We start from the raw sequence: 16,723 nt of genomic DNA, 5'->3' as shown, positions 1-16,723 counted from the left end.
ATTAATGATTACCTTAATTCTTTTATCATGATAGTAATGATCTGCTCGTACCCGCTGCTGTGCTTCTGCTTCAGGGAATGTCTGGAGCATATGATCTATGGTGTTAACCCTAGGACTTATCGCCTGAACGCGACTTTCGCCATCTGTACAAGTCTAACCGTAGGTCTCATAGCCAGTTTCCTTACCGAGATAATCTTGATCCTGGATATGGTGAGTGCTCTGGCCGGAGTTCCCCTGGTGATCATCTTCCCTGGGCTTTTGGGACTTCGTAGTGGAATAGAGAGCAGCAGCCGCCTCTAGCGGATTCTATACATATGTTTCAATAGCGCATATGTAGCTATGGGAGTAGTTCTAGTGTTCATTGGAGTCGTTACCACGCTTTTGACACTGTGAAGTGAGCTATAGTCGTCACTCAGATCCCAGTATCATCCAGTTATTTTTCTAGGTCTTCCGCAATCAGATTTGCTCCCTCGCTGCTCCCTCGGGCATATTCCAAAGCGAACAGAAGTTGGTTTAGGCTAATCTCGATACCAGCCTCTTATCTTTTTAGAAAGCCTTGGAACTGTTACAGGTTACCCTAGAATATCAAATTCTTCGCCATACACCACTCTCTGACTACCTCCTGCATAGAAGGAAGATCCATGGTTCCAACAGATAGTCGGTTAATAAAGCAGTCCAGTACTCCTAGGTCGCTCATTCCAGCCATGCAATTTGTGCTGGCCAGTACAAAAACACGGCCATTTCTGGGGTTCTTTAGTAGTGGGAGGATAGTTTGTAGGATAACATTGCTATAACGCATTCCAGATGGCGCAAACTAGACGATTTGTTCAATCCCGTCTAGTACTATAAGAGCTTCAGGTACTCGGTTTGCGTCATCAAACGCTTGGGCGATTATCGCCGCCCGCTACTACTCTGTAGATGCCTGCCGAATGAGTGAATCTGCCGAAATGAACTTGATGAACTCTATTTTTGTCTCCTTACAAAGTTATGCTAGGATGGAAGACTTACCGGTTCCGGGTGCGAAACTGGTAAGGATAAGTGTAGATAAGTGAATGTGCGCATTCTAAGATGCCGTGATTTTCTGTTGGATGGTTTCTAATATCTGGGCAGAAGCCGTAAGCGGTAGAAAATTGAACTACTGAATCTACTCGAACAACGAAGGATCACATCTTCCGAATCCAGCATGCACCTCTCCGAGTGCGCGCACGAAGTCAGCCTGGGTAACTGTGAATGCAGTTGGCTCGGCGTTCTTGCCTTGGATTAGAAGTTGCCCTGATACCACGCGCGACATAGCGAAGGATTAAGCTGAACGCACCAGCCCTGCAATCTCTGATCCAGAAAAATTCTGGGCGCGTCCTGCAATATCCAACAGATCTACATCAACCCCCAGAGCCTCATTGTCATTCAGAGTCTTAGTATGGATAAGTAAAATTTGGTGACGGCCCTGGAGATCTGGAAGATGGATTTCCACATGCACCTCGAAACGACCTGGACGTAATAGCGCACTGTCTATCAAGTCCTTTCTATTGGTCATACCGACCACTAAGATGTTACCGAGGGAGTCCACCCCATCCATTTTCGCAAGAAGCTAATTCACTATCGAGTCGTACGTGCCGGTAGAATCTCCACGGGATCCACGTTGTTTGCAGATGGCATCGAGTTCATCCATCACAATAAGATGTAGCTCAGATTCGTCGCCTAGTTCCTTCCAGTCCTTTTCAGCATCGGCAAACAGTTTTCTGATGTTAGCCTCAGAGTTTCCTACATACATGTCGAGTATCTCTGGCCCTGATACTATCTTTGGCTCTTTCGTGTTCAGCAACTGGCCTATTTTTCGTGCTATCAAGGTCTTCCCAGTACCCGGAGGACCAAATAGTAAAATACCACGAACATGCTACAGGTCGTATTTGCGCACAAGATGGGGCGGGAACATGCGCGACACAAAGGCCCTACGGAAGATCTACGTAAACTGGGCGTTGAGGCCTCCAATACCAATAGACTGGATGTCGATCTCATTTTCCGATTAGTCGCCTCCCTCTATCTCTGATTTTGCCATTTTCTTGAAGGCGTCTGATAAGGCGCTCTGTCCAACTGTAGTTCCATCAACGTGGGACCCCGATAGTATTAACTTTTTTGCAGCAGGGGCAGGGGAAAAACTGATCTAGGTAAATGAATTGAGGATACCTTCCTACTTGGGTGACATCTCAAGAGTGGTGCCCTGGTAGTCTGTGTAGTAAATCGCACCTGGGTAGAAATATCGGTTATTGAAGGACTGCTTCACGATATTAAAGAGTTCATCAGAATCAATATTGGTAAGAGTCTTCTTTGGGGCCACGGTGAACTAAACTGACTCTAGGTAATTCTATTAGGATGAAATGAAGGCCATGAACGCAGCCTTAGAAATCAGAGATATTCTAGCATGCGTCCTAAGCTGTGCATTGAGCATAATGTAGCCAGCCTTGACCTCCGGTAACGGCTGACACAGCATGACAATACCATTTGCCTGCAAGTAGAGCGGTACTGTCTGCACCTTGTCGCAGCAGATCTTATAATCTGAAGTATTGAGGAAAGCGCAATTTTGTAATGCCTAGTCCGTCTGGGTAGCCTTGCATGGTTCGAAGGTGAACTCCATTCGATTTATTTGGAGGGAACTGTATTCTCTGGTATTCACTAGAAACTAATATCCAGTATATTATTGGGCTTACAAAAGATGACACTTACTGGCCATGTCTCCCAACGGCTATTTTATCTTAGGGCCCAGGACATATGTGACTCGTGCAAGTAGCTGCTGGTTCTAGAGATCAAAGCATTCATCGTCAACTTACGAACAATCATACAGGAAAGAGCCTTCCCGTGCACTTTTGAGTTTGACCTCCCCATCGGTACAGTCCAGGTTCCGCCGCTCAGAAAATGCTGCGCGTGTAGAAGACCTGCATTGAAGAACCTTATCGATTTGGTTACTGCCGAGGTCAGTAGTTCTACCTTCGTTGAGCTGTGTCAGGGGCTGCAGCACATTAACTTCAAAAAACTTTCAGCCGATAAGAACGTTTTGTTCTTACTAGACTTTTCGACAGAGTTTCTAGTAAAGCATAACCAGCGATCTACGACCACCTATTAAGATGCCGGGGTCCAGGTTGACGGCAACGGACAGTCTTAGTATCGGCGTGCTATAAAGGAGATAGCACAGCTTTTTCAGCTTTCTTTTGTAACACCGGATGCCCTGCTTGACCATCTTAGGTCATTAAAAGCCAGTCACGACGATATGGTATCCAAGGATTATGAGGCCTAGCTGGCTACGATACGTTAGCAAAATAACTAATTGGATAAGGACCTTACACTATATATACAATAGTACAACCGCATAAAGACCCTCTCCTAACAAGGTATTTCCTTCCGGGAAAGTGATGAGGTTTCATTCCTCAAGAAGTCGCTGCAGGCGCGAGATGATCAGTGTAAAGTACTTGAAACTACAGTGGGACTCGAGGACAGGAAGATTTTTCTTCAGAGTATCGTCCGCAAGGCAAAGGTGCCCTGTCCGGGCCGGAAGTCTGCTGAACTACAGCGCTTCACGAAAATGCACACTGGCAGGCTGCACGTCCAAACAAACGAGGTGAAGCTATAGCTTGCCAATGATCGTATCGAAGCCCTCCAGGACCAAGTGGTAAGCCTAAATGAGTACATTGAAGACATGCAGACCAGTTCCCAGCAGATGCAAACCCAGCAAACTCACCTCCGCGACATTATTGAGGAGTAGCGGGACGTAGAGGAGCAAAACCAGTACTACGGGGAGATCATCTAGACGCTCATTGCCGAGATCTGCAGCCTCCACGGCAGCCTCGCAACGACGCGTATCTCGCCTGGATTCGCGCCCAACTTTGCTCCTGACCTAGAGACTTACGTGCACAACACGGATACACTCTTAGTTCACTCCAACTACTCCAACGGAGAGCTCCTGGCATATCAGGCGGCCCTGTACGATGCAGTCGCTGCAAGCACCTTCGTTGGAGGGTTCGGACCAACAGGAAGCTCCGATTCCGCGAACTTCCAAAGCATCCAGAGCTATTATACGCGAAGCTCCGAGCTGTATGTCCGGCACCTGCTCAGTGGTTTCTAGACGCTGGTCCTGCTCCCGGCCGAGGCTATTTCTCTCCAGTGGGAGTTCGCCTACTCCGGGGGCGAGCAGTTCCTGGTGTGTCTCGCCGTGCTGCTCATCTGGGGGCGCCGGCTGGTGGAGCGCAACGGCGTGCTTGTGGTGAGTAAATGTGATTGAGATAAAAACGTTTTAATATTAATGATATCGATTAATATATTATAATGAAGTTATTATTTGTACAGAGTAGAAACGGTTTCTATAACGTAAAGCGCCTTAGAAATGCTAAAAAATATCAAAAAAATATTTTCACTACGCTAAACATGCCTTCAACACACAATATAACCAAAATGGCCATCTTGCACGCTGATATCGAATCAAAACAAAGAAATTAAACCCGTGTGTACTTGATACTCAGAATATTTTAATTATGATTATTATATATATTTAATACTAATATTCGAAACAGAGCTAACACCGTAATTTTGCCATCGTATCTACGCTTGAACCGCCCCCAAATGCACCAGCTAGCCCCTGCTATTCTTACCCAGCGAGCTCAAGCAAAGCAGTGCGACTGACATGAATTTTGCACAAACGCTCTCTGCCACAGGCCCTCAAATTCGCGCAAAACGCGGCGCCGCTGCCCAGAAATTCAGTACCGAATCGCGACGTTGTAAAGGAGCGGAAAAATATTTTATTTTTATTATCATTATTATATATAAAATATATTAATTCCACTCCACTATTTAAAATGAAGCAGTACCGGAAGCTGGCGCCAGTAACGCCCGCAGGAGAGCCTGACTGGCCAGTTTGAGCGTTTTAAAGGTCATGGTGCTGATAATATCGTGAAAATGTTGTTTTGGCGTGGCGTTACGCGTGAAAATGGCTTAAAACGCGTCCAGAATGCATAACTGGCACTAGAATGCGGTACATTTCTTGGGTAAAAGTTAGGCGCTGATTGTGCTGCTTTTATTTCGCTTGGGATGTTGCTGGCGTAATGTAGCGATCAGATGCGCTAGTAGTGCGCCAGGCCCTGCAAAATTGTGGGTTTATTTTCTAGCGAAAGCATAGCATGGTATTTTAAGGATCTATGTTCAAAATACACGGAATTTCCACTAAATATGCAGCTTATTGGCTGTAATTATAGTAATAGAATGAACAAATATGCGCTAATTTGTAAAAAGGTTGCAAAATCATGAAATAAGGCAATTTAGGTAGTTAGTTAGCATAGGCGCTTCTTTGAGTGCGATAAAATTTTCAGTATAACAGTTATCAATTTACAACCTGTTCAAAGCGAGCTGAATAGCGTGAAAATTAGAATTCTATAAGTTCTCGTATTTAAAAACTATGTAAAAAACGTAATTGATGAATAAAATAAAAAATACTTTAATAATTATATAATAATTTTAATATATTTATATTAAAAAATTCAATTATTACAGATAAATTAGTTATTATATTGAAATTTGTATTTAGTATAAATACGTAATTTATATTAAAAATTATATATATAAATTATTCATAGATTATACACTTATATATTTTGTGAGATTTTACCTAAACTAATATTAACTATTATTTATGAATTAAAGCTAAAGTAAGAATAAAATTTTAATTATTTTTAAAACCCATAATTAAACATATATTATTAATATATATAAATGAATAAACTTAAAAAACTAATTATTATAATCATTAATAGATAAAAATGTAATTTTCATACTTTATGCTTATTTTTAATATATATTCTAGATATAATTTCTTAACTTAAGTATTTTATAATGCCTTGCAGATGCGCAAAACAAAGTGGAGCTGATGCAAATGCCTTCATTAATGCAGCTTTTGGCGACTGCAAGTACAACAATCTAGATTATGCCCAATTCATTTTTGGGTGGCTTTCTCTATTTTGCTGGGTTGTCGCAAATTACCCTCAAATTAGGGAGCAGTATCTTATAAAGTCATCAGGTGGTATGTCATGGGGCTTTATACTCTTTCTGGTGTCTGGAGATGCATTGAATTTAATTTCTGTGTTTATTCTAGATTTACTATTTACTTAAAAAATATTAGCAGCAATTTGGATATCAATGGATATTATGATGATATTTTAGTAGATTTTCTACTCTAAGAAAACACCTATCTCACGGTCAATAAAAGTTAACTTGTAAGAAGGTATCATTTATGGGATGATCTTCGCATATGTTATCTCGCTTCTGATTACCATCGGAGTCCTATAAGGTTAGCTTTTCACCTCTACAACTGGGGTTTTCACCGAGTGCAGCACTCCCGTAATATCGAAAACTCGAAATATTATAGGCTTGGTGTTAGGTTATGCCACTGTACCATTTTACTGTCTGACAAGGCCGTTTTAGATAGCTTTGAATTATAAAAGAAAGTCGGTGGAAGGACTCTCTGTCGTTATGTTCTGTATCACTATAGCGGCTAATGTTACATAGCTCTCTTAGCTTTGCCTTTCAACGGCAAGCATTTATATTTTTGATTCAGCCAACATTTCCTCATCATATGACCAAATTCCGTATTTCCTGGCAGCATTTGTTCCAGTTTCACTTGACGTTGTAATATTATGTTAGTTTTATTACTACACGAAGGTTTATAAAAAACCTGAAAGTGTTGAATCTCCTGTTCATGATGCAGTTCCAGAAGAGGGAACAGAGCACTGAAAGTTTGCTTTCACTCTATAGTTTTCATACTAAAGTTTTCAGTTATTCATCTATATTAACTTCGTCCGGCTCCCATTAACAATTATCTATTGATCCATGAGATTACTTATAATGCAAAGATTTATTATTCAAATGTTAAAATATTAATTATTATTACTTTTAATAAATATTATTATATATTCATTTTTAAAACCAATTCACTTACCGAGGAGTTACTAATAATTTAAAATTATTAGCTTCGCAGTAGTTATTGTATTAATATTATTGTTACATCTAACTTAAATGATAAATCATTGATTTAATAAAACTGTATATGTTTTTAAAAACATATACATTCGGTATTATGTCTTATTTCGATATTTTACTTCTCAATAAATCTAGAAACTGGTATATATCGGTAATTAACTTATCTCAATAATATTGGTATAAAATAACAAGTTAATCATATTCTTTATAAACAAGAAACAAGCAATTCTATTATTTAGTAGATAAAAATGATATTAGATATATCTTAAACTAAATAAATTACAATATACTTAATTAGTGTATATTTGAAGAGTGATTTCTTACTAAAAATGGACTGCTCCTACGGACAATTTACCAACAAGCTGGCGACAGCGGCACGGCACTAGGTGCGAGAAGGGCGGAATCTGCAGATCCATGTGCAGTTGCAATCACTCGTTCAGGCGCCGAACCCCAAGCTCTAGTCCCAGGTATCCGAAATGCTGCGGTTCGCGGAGTCGAATTTCGGTACGGACATGCTCTTGGTGTCCGCAGTATTCTTCACCAGGCTGAGCGCCGAACTGCAAGCCCACCGACTTACCATCCCGGTCGTACTCCTGCTGGCCTCAACCTCCACCCGGGACCAGGACGGCATAGCTGAGACCCTTGCGCAGCGGTTCGGCCTTGCTGAGAAAGCACTGTGGACCCTAGCTAGGTCGGTACTGCTCGAGCTGGACCACGACCTCTTCGTCTCCAGGAAGGAGATAGAGGACATCAGAGCCGAGATAGAAGAGTGATAGATTGAGTATAATAATACGTTCAGCAGGGGTGACAGAATTACCAGAAATTTCGTATAATACGAAAATTATATGATAAAATAGTAATATTTTATATAATCTCAATATATACTGCATTTGCTACATCTAATAGATATTTATGAAGTTTTTAATTTACAGATGATTAGTTCATAAAACTTCACACTCAACACCTTCAAAACTACCATTATCACCAACTAACCAAGGTATACCATACCCTTTTTTGCAAAGTGGCTTTAGACCAAAAATACATAAAATTGCACAAACAACATTAAATTAAAGATCAACTGGATACATGAAATCATACATAAAGCCATCGACTGATGCTAAATTTTTAATCAGGGATAATGTTTTATAATCCTTCATAATACTTACAATGTATATTTCTGTGCTTTCGCTAAACATGCTTTTGATATTACATAAATCAAGAGATTATACTCCAGAGAATTCAGTAAATTTATTAACAATCTCTTCTGAGCTCATAAATTCTAAAACTGACAGAAAATGATCTGAGATTTATTCTTATGTATATTATGAAATATTTAATTAATTAAGTATTTTTTTAAATATTTTAACATAAGTTGATGCATCTGTGTTATATTTTATAGAAAAAAATTAATTCTTACGTGTTTCTGATAAGTTTATATGAAGAGAAACTATTTATTACATTAAAACATGAATATTATCTTTAAAAAGTGTGATTTCCTATGATTAATCATTTATTACCGAAGTCTATGTTTTGATAATTTTTTAATCAATTTATACATTTTTGGCAACTGATTGGGCAAAAGTAATTGTTTTGGCAGATGAATATCTTTATTTCTCTAATTATTATAATTTTTATTCAAATATTGAATTTTATTAATAAAGTCGATTGTTTTCCTATTGAAGTATGTTTACTTGTTTTTAATATTTATTGTTAGGTTAATATTCTTCCTTATCTTTATTCTATGAATGAGAAAGAGGGCTTATAAGTTTTCTTGGTGAGAATGATTTTTTAAATTCATCAATTGATGATAAAGGCCTTTATGAACGAGCAAATTCGTTAAGAAGAGTTTTTCTTTCGTTAAAAGTTTAAGATTTATGCAGCTTTTCCATTTATTCGTCTTTGGTTTTAAGTTTATTTTACAACTTCATAACTTCTTATGAATAATTATTTTTTTTCTCTTATTAAAATAAGCTATAATTTATTCGCACTTATTACTGTAATTGTTATACCTCATTTTATACCTGCAAAATAATTTCTTCCTAATTATTAATAATTTTAGAGTAATCAGTCTCCTAATGTACTTTAAGATCTTTAATAAGATTCTCAATGCTTCTTATTACTGTTTCAGGCTGTAAAGAGCTACAATTTACTATATGTGCTATTCTATTAAAATTATTTTTATATCCTACTTCGGCGTCATCTGTTTATATTTAAATGTTTTCAATGAGTGGTTTATCACTTTGTATTCTTTTGACATCAATCTATTTGCATAAATCTAATAGCTACCAAACTTTTTTTGATAAATCTTTAAATTAAATATGTAAAATTGAGGAAATTAGATTAAAAAACCATTCTTCTGATATTTCTTCTATAACTTAAGATAGGCATGAAAAAAGTTAGTTTCGCCCACAAATTTTACATTTACTTATAGGGATTGATGGAACATTTTTAGAAGCAGGTAGATATTAACGAAAGCTACAAGTTAGCTACAACTAGTCTAATTTATCCTTAATACCAATAATAAAATATGATAAGTCTTATGCTACAGATAATTTGCAAGAATCACAGCCAGGTGTATGCTTTAATATGTTTAACTTTTTAGACACATTCGAATTAAGTTTCATTTTTTCAATATATTTCTAGAATATATACAATAATATTAGTATAATTTGTTTTGAATCCCATTATTTCAATATGAAATAAGTAGAAGGATCGGATACTACGTCATTGTCATTTAGGATTAAGCTGTCAAAGAATATAAATAAGTCTCTTGTAGGCAACTATTATCAAAATTTGAACGAAGTAGTCACTTCGTCTAGTGAATTTTGATTTATATTGTACATATAAAATTTTACCATAAAATAATATAAGATTTGATGAAAATTGAAATTACAACACAAATTTTCTAGATAAGATATATAGCTAACTATTTTCACTATATACTTAAAGATATTTCAAAAATATCTTAATATATGCATAATCATATTTAGGAAAATAGTTTTCTTATTACTGTTATTAGAAATAATTCATACTTTAGTGACTAAAAATAGTTACGCTATAATTTATCATCATATTCGAAATTTCTTAAATCTCAGGACAATTATAGTAATATAATAGTGTCATTGATAATAATAAAATCAACATACATGATGATTACAACATCTCGTACAAATTAAAAATACCAAATTAACTAAAATGAAAATACTTGATTAATGAAATTTTATTAGCAGGTTACAATATTAGATACCTAGTTTTTTAAATATATTTTATCACTAAAATACAGTTAAATCAACAAATATTCGATTTCTCGTTACCTAAACTTTAGATTATTATATTTTTTATATTGTAAATTAAATATATAATAATAAAAATCGATAGTTAACTATTATTTTATATATATCTATTTAAATTTACATGACTTAAATTAATTTTTAATTCACCTGCATTAGTTTATTTTTACTATTTTACTATTTTTAAGTTAGACATATACATTTAATAAAAAGTATTATTTTGGTTTATTATAAACTTATATTCTTAGGTCGAATAACTAATGTTATTATCTGTTATAAGTAATTATAGAGAAATTATTTTAATAGTAGTTTTAACTAGGATTATATAAAAGCATATAATAAAATGATCAGTTAATTTTGAAATGAGAACGTGTAAGGTGAAGTTTTAAGGGCTCTTCTTCAAAAGAGAATATATGAGTTAGGCTAATATAATTGGATCCAAAATATTTGTCTCATCAAAGAGCAGCTCATATAAGATTGACAAAGCTGATTGTAATGTTAACATGTTATTCTCGTAAAATTCAGTTATATACACAGATAAAAAGCAGCGACTATCCATAGAGATGTCAATAGAAAATTCATTGCCTATTGAATATGAGTAGGAAGAGGTTATCGAGCTTCGATTTGATCCAAATGGAATATAGTCCTATAGGAATTCAGGTGTAGATATGTAGTGAGAATAAATTACATTTTGTTTGCAAACATACTAAACACGATATAAATAATAGTACCACATTATCGTTAATATTAATCGAATATAATTATATGTGTGAGCATATTTATTATATACCAATATCAAATACCATCAAAATGAATATACCATAGACATTTGAACAGATAATATCTCTGCATCTCAAGATCAAAAAACTGCTGCAAGAAGCTACAAATACACGAGATTTCGAACCAGCTGAAGCAGCTGATGACTGTCTTCAATAGTCTTAGAAACTACTTTAAAGTACTATTAAACAGATGAATGTTACTAACTTAATCAACCTACACTTACCCACACAGTAAGAGCTTGTGACGGCTCAATAAATGTTCATCCAATAATAGACATCCATCATTGATTCGATCCTTCACGTGAAATAATTCTAGGCTCTAAGTGCTTCAGAGAACGTAGCTAGTGACCTCTATACGGATGTAGAAGAGGTATAAGGCCTTAAAAATGTGATTTAATCTAACCTTACATAAGGAAAGGAGACTGTTGATAACATGAACAATGAATTAGCACGCCAAAACGGATAAATTGAGGATCTTTAGGGCCGAGCAAAAGGTGTGGGAAGCATATTCACAAAGGGTGGTGGTTTAGCATTAAAAGTTGCTGCGACTGAAAATAAGCATTGCCTTATTCAAACTGCCATGATCATCGTGGTAATAGTTAGCTTTATAATAATTTTTGTCATTAAATTTACTAAATGAGAGTGATATATTGTTATGGTATTACTAATAATAACGTTTATTACGTGAGTGGGTCAAAATTTATGCTCTATAAGTGAACTTAAACTAAGGAAGTGGAAATGAGGAGTGTAAAGGAAAAATTGTTAACGTATGTTTATATGAAGTAATACAGTATGATATAGAGTTAAGTAAGGGAGATCTGAAATTTATAAATTGCAGATTAATAATATGTTTAATAAACTAAATTAAGTAATAAAAGGGAAAACTCTACTTTGCGCGGTAAACGTTCTGACTCGATAAAATAAAAATGATTTATGCTTATAGTATCATTTTATCGTATGTATCACATTAGTGAGTTACTGAAGTAAGAGATTATCTTAAGATTTAATAGTTTCGGCTACTATAATTAGCTTATTAGGTCTTATAAGGTATTATTGTTACTAATTTTTGGTTTCAGTTTTTACTAATTAAGTATATTTTATAATAATATACTAAAACAAGAATTTTTATCTACACTCAATAAACCACAATATTTAATGTAATAATTAAACAATAAAATAATATGCTGATAATATTTATTTCCAAAATATGGGATCATCCCAAGAAAACATTAGCTTTCACACAGTTATGGATATGTTTGAAAATGATCGAGGGATGAGCAGTGATATATTTGAAAAGGATGATTATGAAGTAGATATTTAGTCATTGATACCGAAAAAATATTTGTAGCAATTATCTTATTTGGAGCCTTCGATATTAGACTGCTTTCAAGATTACGACTTTTAGCTAGACTTTGACTCTGGAATATATACAGTTCCAAATGATGATACGCTATCTGATATCTGATCGGAATGAGTGAAATATTTCAAATCAATTTTTTCCAGACACTGACATAAATAGTTTTATCATCATCTTTTCTTAAATGCCTCTATGCATCAGCAGTCTAATTTAAATGTTTAAGAAATGAAGCGCATAACCCATCTTAAGTATCAATTTTTTCAAAGAGCCCTGATTCTTTGACACCTTCGTCCATAGCTTCACTAAGTTCTTAAACATCAGTACAACACAAAATTAGCCCTTTACTTTACAAATAATACTATAATTCTATAGCAAAACTTTGTGTTAAAACTCTTCTTCTTTTATTTTACTATTTAAATTGAGGATCAGCAAACATAATAGAAAATGCTTCTACTGACCCTTTAGATACTAAAATAGGCAATTGTCTCATAACATTACATCGAAGAACAGCAGCATTCAGTAAGCAGCTCTCGGTTTCTCTTTTATCAATAATTTATTGCTGGGCAATAGCAGCTGCCTTATCACGAATTTCAAGGCCTAGGAAGGATTTTTAAGAATATTCACTAGCCATTTTACAAATAAAATCTCCATAACCACATCCTATATCAATTAAAGAAAATGAAGAGAAATTTTGTTCAGGATAAAAATCATTATAGGGAAATTCATCGGCATTGACAGCAGGTAAAGGTATATTATTATCTGCTAATGGATTTGAATGTGGGCGATGCCTAAACCTCTAGTATGCTTTAGACTAGCAATCTGGGCGATTTTTAAAACCTTCCATTTAATTTAATTATTAAAGTGGAGATTAAAGTGAAATGAAAAAATAAAAAATAAAACTCATGCACTACCATCCATGCTTCGAACGCTCTAATTGCCTATTATACTTGGATTTCCATTCCCACTAGAGTCTCCATCGTCAGTCTTCTCCTATTTCCTCTACTCAGCTTATAATTTCAGTTCGTTTCCTTTAACATTTAGTTCCTTATTATATTTCCCATCTTTAAATCCCTCGCATCCATTCATTAGGAATACCACCATCATATACTAATCGCTTTATTCTGCAACTTAGACCAAACTTCTCCCCATCCCGTCGACAATTCCTCCTTCTTCAGAAATAAGTTCTTTGACAATTTCTGGATACCCTCTTTGTGCTGCCAAAGCACATGCTGTGAGACCATTATCATCTTATAAACCACACTGATTTGTAAGTAATTAAACACTTTCAAGTTTGCGGTACATCGCAGCCTTCATAAGTGGTGTCCGCTAAAGATCATCGAAACATATTTTCTCAGTTTTAAGTTCTTTTATGAGCTCCAAACATCCTGACATTGCTGCGAAGTGAAGGGGTGTCGAGTTAGACTTATCTGGGATGTCGCGTTCCGCCAGCAGAAGCTTAGCAGCCTCTGGTTTGTTAAAAATAAGAGCCTTATGCAAGGCGGTTTAACCGTTACAATCTTGCATTTTTAGTTCATCCATAAGTAACTCTATCATATTTAGACTGTTACGGCGTGCTGCGATCATGAGTGACGTCGTACGGGACGTCTCCTGACACGTTTATAAAAAATCTGGTATCATTATTGTTGCTGATTTAAAGTTATCAAGCTCTAGGTGATAATGTAGCATCTCTACGGAGTTTTCTGGAATGGAACTGGGGACGCCCATTTTTAAGATGAATTTTATATGAATTATATATATCTATGGAAATAATAATTTCTAAGGTTTTTTAGTATAAATTATTTAGTAAAGTTATATTATAGTATAATATAATTTGAATATGATCTGGAAGACAATAAGGTTCCTACAGTTGAGAGGTAAAGATGAAATTGAATAGCATGCGTTGTAATTTTGTCAGATAATATTGAATACTCACAAAACGAATAAATAAAATGTATTAGGATAATCATAAGTGTTATATAAACTCATTATTGGAATGATTTATCAGAAATATATCTAGATACACATTTGTTTATATTAAATGTCATTAAATGAAAAATATTCACATTATCAGTTTTTATTCATTTTTATATTCATATTGAAATTCAATTCAATTCAATTTTTAGACTTTGAAAATTACGTAAATTCCAAATTTCGCATTTTAGCCATATAAATACAACTTCTAAAATATTTTTTAAAATAATATTTAATTATAGTTCACTTCGTTAGCAATAATATGCTGTTTTTATTCTTGTTCTTGGCCTTGATTTCTGCCTTCAACATTATGTCCTTCTTTAGCCTTTCAAAATAAAGCATTATTTTGTATGCACCTTTTTTGCTTGCCAAGCACTAAACAGCTGTTTGTGAAGTAAGACATCCACATAACCATTCTGGTGTCAAGTTCTTAAAAGTAGGTTCCCATGGAAAATTGTGCAATGGATGGATTGGCTCAGTATTCTAGAGCTGACGGCGTTTGAGCTCTTCCAGGGCTAGTTGTGCCATTTCGCTTTATTAATTTATGAATTTATCTTCGCGTTCTTTGAGGAAAGGTGACGCTATAATGTACCTGTATTTTGATCTATCAATGAATGGTAGGTGAATTAAGTTAGAACTGCTTTTTTCAGTAAAGAAGAATGAAGATCTTTTTAGTTTGTTCATTTTTTACTTTATGCTTAAAAATATTGAATTCGATACTTGTGAAATAGTTTCTTGGATCGCAAAAACAATAAATTATATAAATAATTACATAATCCAATCTTTTAATATACTAGACTTTTAATCATATTATAATTATATTATTGCTAATCACCGCCCTTTTTAAAATATGAAAGTATTCCATGCCTCACAGCCTCCTCCAGTACCTGGCTATGCCTAGAGATTATAGTCACTTTACACAGCATAGGACGTAGATACCTTTAAGTAATCTCATCAAATTGTTTCAAAAGATAAACCATCAACTGTATAGTCACACCAAACAATTTTTTCGTCTCCTGGTCCGATCCCACATAAAGCGCATCCATTAAATACTAATTCAAACTCAGTTTTCACATCAGAAACTGAAAAACCGAGAAAATATAACTCCTCTAATTAGCCAGCGTCAGATCCATTTGGAGCATAAATCCATTCCCAAAAAACTAACAATTACTTAAAATCTGATTTATTTTCTGCGGAAATACCACCCCCCAAGTAAAAAGTTTACAAAAATGCGTAAACAACGGAACAATAACCCTATCATAGAGTCTTAGCAGCTCCAAGAGATCTCAACAACCGGGCAGGGATCACCACGGATATGTAAATCCGCGAAATTGTCAAAAAATTAATACCATAAAAGCCTGGATAGGAGCAGCAATTAATATATGGCAAGAAAAGAAACGAAAATGTACAGACCTTAGAAAAGCAAGTAACATAACCAAAAATAAATATAGACTTCCAAAAATCGGATTTATGGAACGGCGAATGTGTACCAAAACAAACAGTACACCACCAGCCGAGACAATCTGCACTTGATTTTGGAATAGAAAAAATTGAAGCTATTAAGAAACCATCAATATCCAATTAGAGCAACTACGAGACTATTCTTCATAATTTTCCGATCACGAAATTTGACTGTAAAAATCCAAATTCATTAGACGGACGGAAGCTGTTTTTCAACTAAAATGATGCATAGAATGCCAGAAGAGCAGCCTGTGAGGAGATGATGCGAAACAAAACTAGAATGCAGTGATCTCAGAATAGTTTGTCTTTGTAATTTTTCAAAATTTAGGAGACCTCGCGGTATCGATATGTGACAGGCTGATTGCGAATGCATCCAATATGGACATCGAATTCAATCTACTCGAGAATTTTTACTCTCTGCTGCCTTGTTTATGACTTTCGAAATTCATAATATTATTATGTCTTTTAAATCACTTTTTGATCCGTGCATTTTGCAGGAGGTGTAACTTAAAAATCGACATGATCCAAACTAACGATATGGGAGTTATTTTTAAGTCGTTTAAATGCACGTATGAACCGTAAAATTGCGTTCGGTGGCTTATTGAGTGTACTAAAGTGTAAATCGGTTACATTTACGATCTTTAAATTAAGCTATTCCACAATATTTTAGTCTAGTTCAAACTGCACTTTGGTAAAGTTAAACATGTTGCGCCGTGTGGGAGTTTTTAGCTGATTTGCAATCAGATATTTTAAATGACGCATGTAGTAAGTTAAATAGATAATAATGTATAATAAAATAGATAATAAAAATAGATTTCTATTTTTATGAGTTCGTTATATATTGTTATAAT

The 16,723-nt window shown here is 35.0% G+C and overlaps 14 protein-coding genes and 1 pseudogene across 14 annotated transcripts; 8 read left to right on the top strand and 7 right to left on the bottom strand. All coding sequences in view use genetic code 6, as the record gives it.

Moving 5' to 3' along the window:
• Nucleotides 1-27: 27 nt before the first annotated feature.
• SS50377_26434 (Transmembrane amino acid transporter protein) lies at nt 28-393 on the top strand (annotated as a pseudogene).
• Nucleotides 394-412: 19 nt separating this feature from the next.
• SS50377_26433 (Vesicle-fusing ATPase) lies at nt 413-2,632 on the bottom strand (the record flags this gene model as incomplete). Its single annotated transcript, XM_067910241.1, has 1 exon — nt 413-2,632. One exon carries the CDS (start codon nt 2,630-2,632, stop codon nt 413-415), a length of 2,220 nt encoding a protein of 739 aa, XP_067762997.1.
• Nucleotides 2,633-2,710: 78 nt separating this feature from the next.
• On the top strand, nt 2,711-4,270 carry SS50377_26432 (uncharacterized protein; the record flags this gene model as incomplete). The annotated part of the gene is made up of 1 exon (XM_067910240.1): nt 2,711-4,270. The coding sequence occupies one exon, from the start codon at nt 2,711-2,713 to the stop codon at nt 4,268-4,270; it is 1,560 nt and encodes a 519-aa protein (XP_067762996.1).
• A 234-nt stretch (nt 4,271-4,504) lies between these two features.
• On the bottom strand, nt 4,505-5,287 carry SS50377_26431 (uncharacterized protein; the record flags this gene model as incomplete). The annotated part of the gene is made up of 1 exon (XM_067910239.1): nt 4,505-5,287. The coding sequence occupies one exon, from the start codon at nt 5,285-5,287 to the stop codon at nt 4,505-4,507; it is 783 nt and encodes a 260-aa protein (XP_067762995.1).
• Nucleotides 5,288-5,871: 584 nt separating this feature from the next.
• SS50377_26430 (Seven transmembrane protein 1) lies at nt 5,872-6,768 on the top strand (the record flags this gene model as incomplete). The annotated part of the gene is made up of 1 exon (XM_067910238.1): nt 5,872-6,768. The coding sequence occupies one exon, from the start codon at nt 5,872-5,874 to the stop codon at nt 6,766-6,768; it is 897 nt and encodes a 298-aa protein (XP_067762994.1).
• Nucleotides 6,769-7,343: 575 nt separating this feature from the next.
• SS50377_26429 (uncharacterized protein) lies at nt 7,344-7,787 on the top strand (the record flags this gene model as incomplete). Its single annotated transcript, XM_067910237.1, has 1 exon — nt 7,344-7,787. The coding sequence occupies one exon, from the start codon at nt 7,344-7,346 to the stop codon at nt 7,785-7,787; it is 444 nt and encodes a 147-aa protein (XP_067762993.1).
• Nucleotides 7,788-7,955: 168 nt separating this feature from the next.
• Nucleotides 7,956-9,638, bottom strand: SS50377_26428 (uncharacterized protein; the record flags this gene model as incomplete). The annotated part of the gene is made up of 1 exon (XM_067910236.1): nt 7,956-9,638. The coding sequence occupies one exon, from the start codon at nt 9,636-9,638 to the stop codon at nt 7,956-7,958; it is 1,683 nt and encodes a 560-aa protein (XP_067762992.1).
• Nucleotides 9,639-10,666: 1,028 nt separating this feature from the next.
• On the top strand, nt 10,667-10,981 carry SS50377_26427 (uncharacterized protein; the record flags this gene model as incomplete). The annotated part of the gene is made up of 1 exon (XM_067910235.1): nt 10,667-10,981. The coding sequence occupies one exon, from the start codon at nt 10,667-10,669 to the stop codon at nt 10,979-10,981; it is 315 nt and encodes a 104-aa protein (XP_067762991.1).
• Nucleotides 10,982-11,114: 133 nt separating this feature from the next.
• On the top strand, nt 11,115-11,723 carry SS50377_26426 (uncharacterized protein; the record flags this gene model as incomplete). The annotated part of the gene is made up of 1 exon (XM_067910234.1): nt 11,115-11,723. The coding sequence occupies one exon, from the start codon at nt 11,115-11,117 to the stop codon at nt 11,721-11,723; it is 609 nt and encodes a 202-aa protein (XP_067762990.1).
• A 567-nt stretch (nt 11,724-12,290) lies between these two features.
• Nucleotides 12,291-12,548, top strand: SS50377_26425 (uncharacterized protein; the record flags this gene model as incomplete). The annotated part of the gene is made up of 1 exon (XM_067910233.1): nt 12,291-12,548. The coding sequence occupies one exon, from the start codon at nt 12,291-12,293 to the stop codon at nt 12,546-12,548; it is 258 nt and encodes an 85-aa protein (XP_067762989.1).
• A 19-nt stretch (nt 12,549-12,567) lies between these two features.
• Nucleotides 12,568-13,284, bottom strand: SS50377_26424 (TRNA methyltransferase subunit; the record flags this gene model as incomplete). The annotated part of the gene is made up of 1 exon (XM_067910232.1): nt 12,568-13,284. The coding sequence occupies one exon, from the start codon at nt 13,282-13,284 to the stop codon at nt 12,568-12,570; it is 717 nt and encodes a 238-aa protein (XP_067762988.1).
• A 56-nt stretch (nt 13,285-13,340) lies between these two features.
• On the bottom strand, nt 13,341-14,165 carry SS50377_26423 (Ankyrin repeat-containing protein; the record flags this gene model as incomplete). Its single annotated transcript, XM_067910231.1, has 1 exon — nt 13,341-14,165. One exon carries the CDS (start codon nt 14,163-14,165, stop codon nt 13,341-13,343), a length of 825 nt encoding a protein of 274 aa, XP_067762987.1.
• A 489-nt stretch (nt 14,166-14,654) lies between these two features.
• On the bottom strand, nt 14,655-14,939 carry SS50377_26422 (uncharacterized protein; the record flags this gene model as incomplete). The annotated part of the gene is made up of 1 exon (XM_067910230.1): nt 14,655-14,939. The coding sequence occupies one exon, from the start codon at nt 14,937-14,939 to the stop codon at nt 14,655-14,657; it is 285 nt and encodes a 94-aa protein (XP_067762986.1).
• A 322-nt stretch (nt 14,940-15,261) lies between these two features.
• SS50377_26421 (uncharacterized protein) lies at nt 15,262-16,161 on the top strand (the record flags this gene model as incomplete). Its single annotated transcript, XM_067910229.1, has 1 exon — nt 15,262-16,161. One exon carries the CDS (start codon nt 15,262-15,264, stop codon nt 16,159-16,161), a length of 900 nt encoding a protein of 299 aa, XP_067762985.1.
• Nucleotides 16,162-16,163: 2 nt separating this feature from the next.
• On the bottom strand, nt 16,164-16,634 carry SS50377_26420 (uncharacterized protein; the record flags this gene model as incomplete). The annotated part of the gene is made up of 1 exon (XM_067910228.1): nt 16,164-16,634. One exon carries the CDS (start codon nt 16,632-16,634, stop codon nt 16,164-16,166), a length of 471 nt encoding a protein of 156 aa, XP_067762984.1.
• Nucleotides 16,635-16,723: the final 89 nt, after the last annotated feature.

This window comes from Spironucleus salmonicida, chromosome 6 (assembly GCF_000497125.1).
Source record: "Spironucleus salmonicida strain ATCC 50377 chromosome 6, whole genome shotgun sequence".
NCBI lineage: Eukaryota > Fornicata > Diplomonadida > Hexamitidae > Spironucleus > Spironucleus salmonicida.
This window is presented reverse-complemented; position numbering and strand designations above follow the sequence as displayed.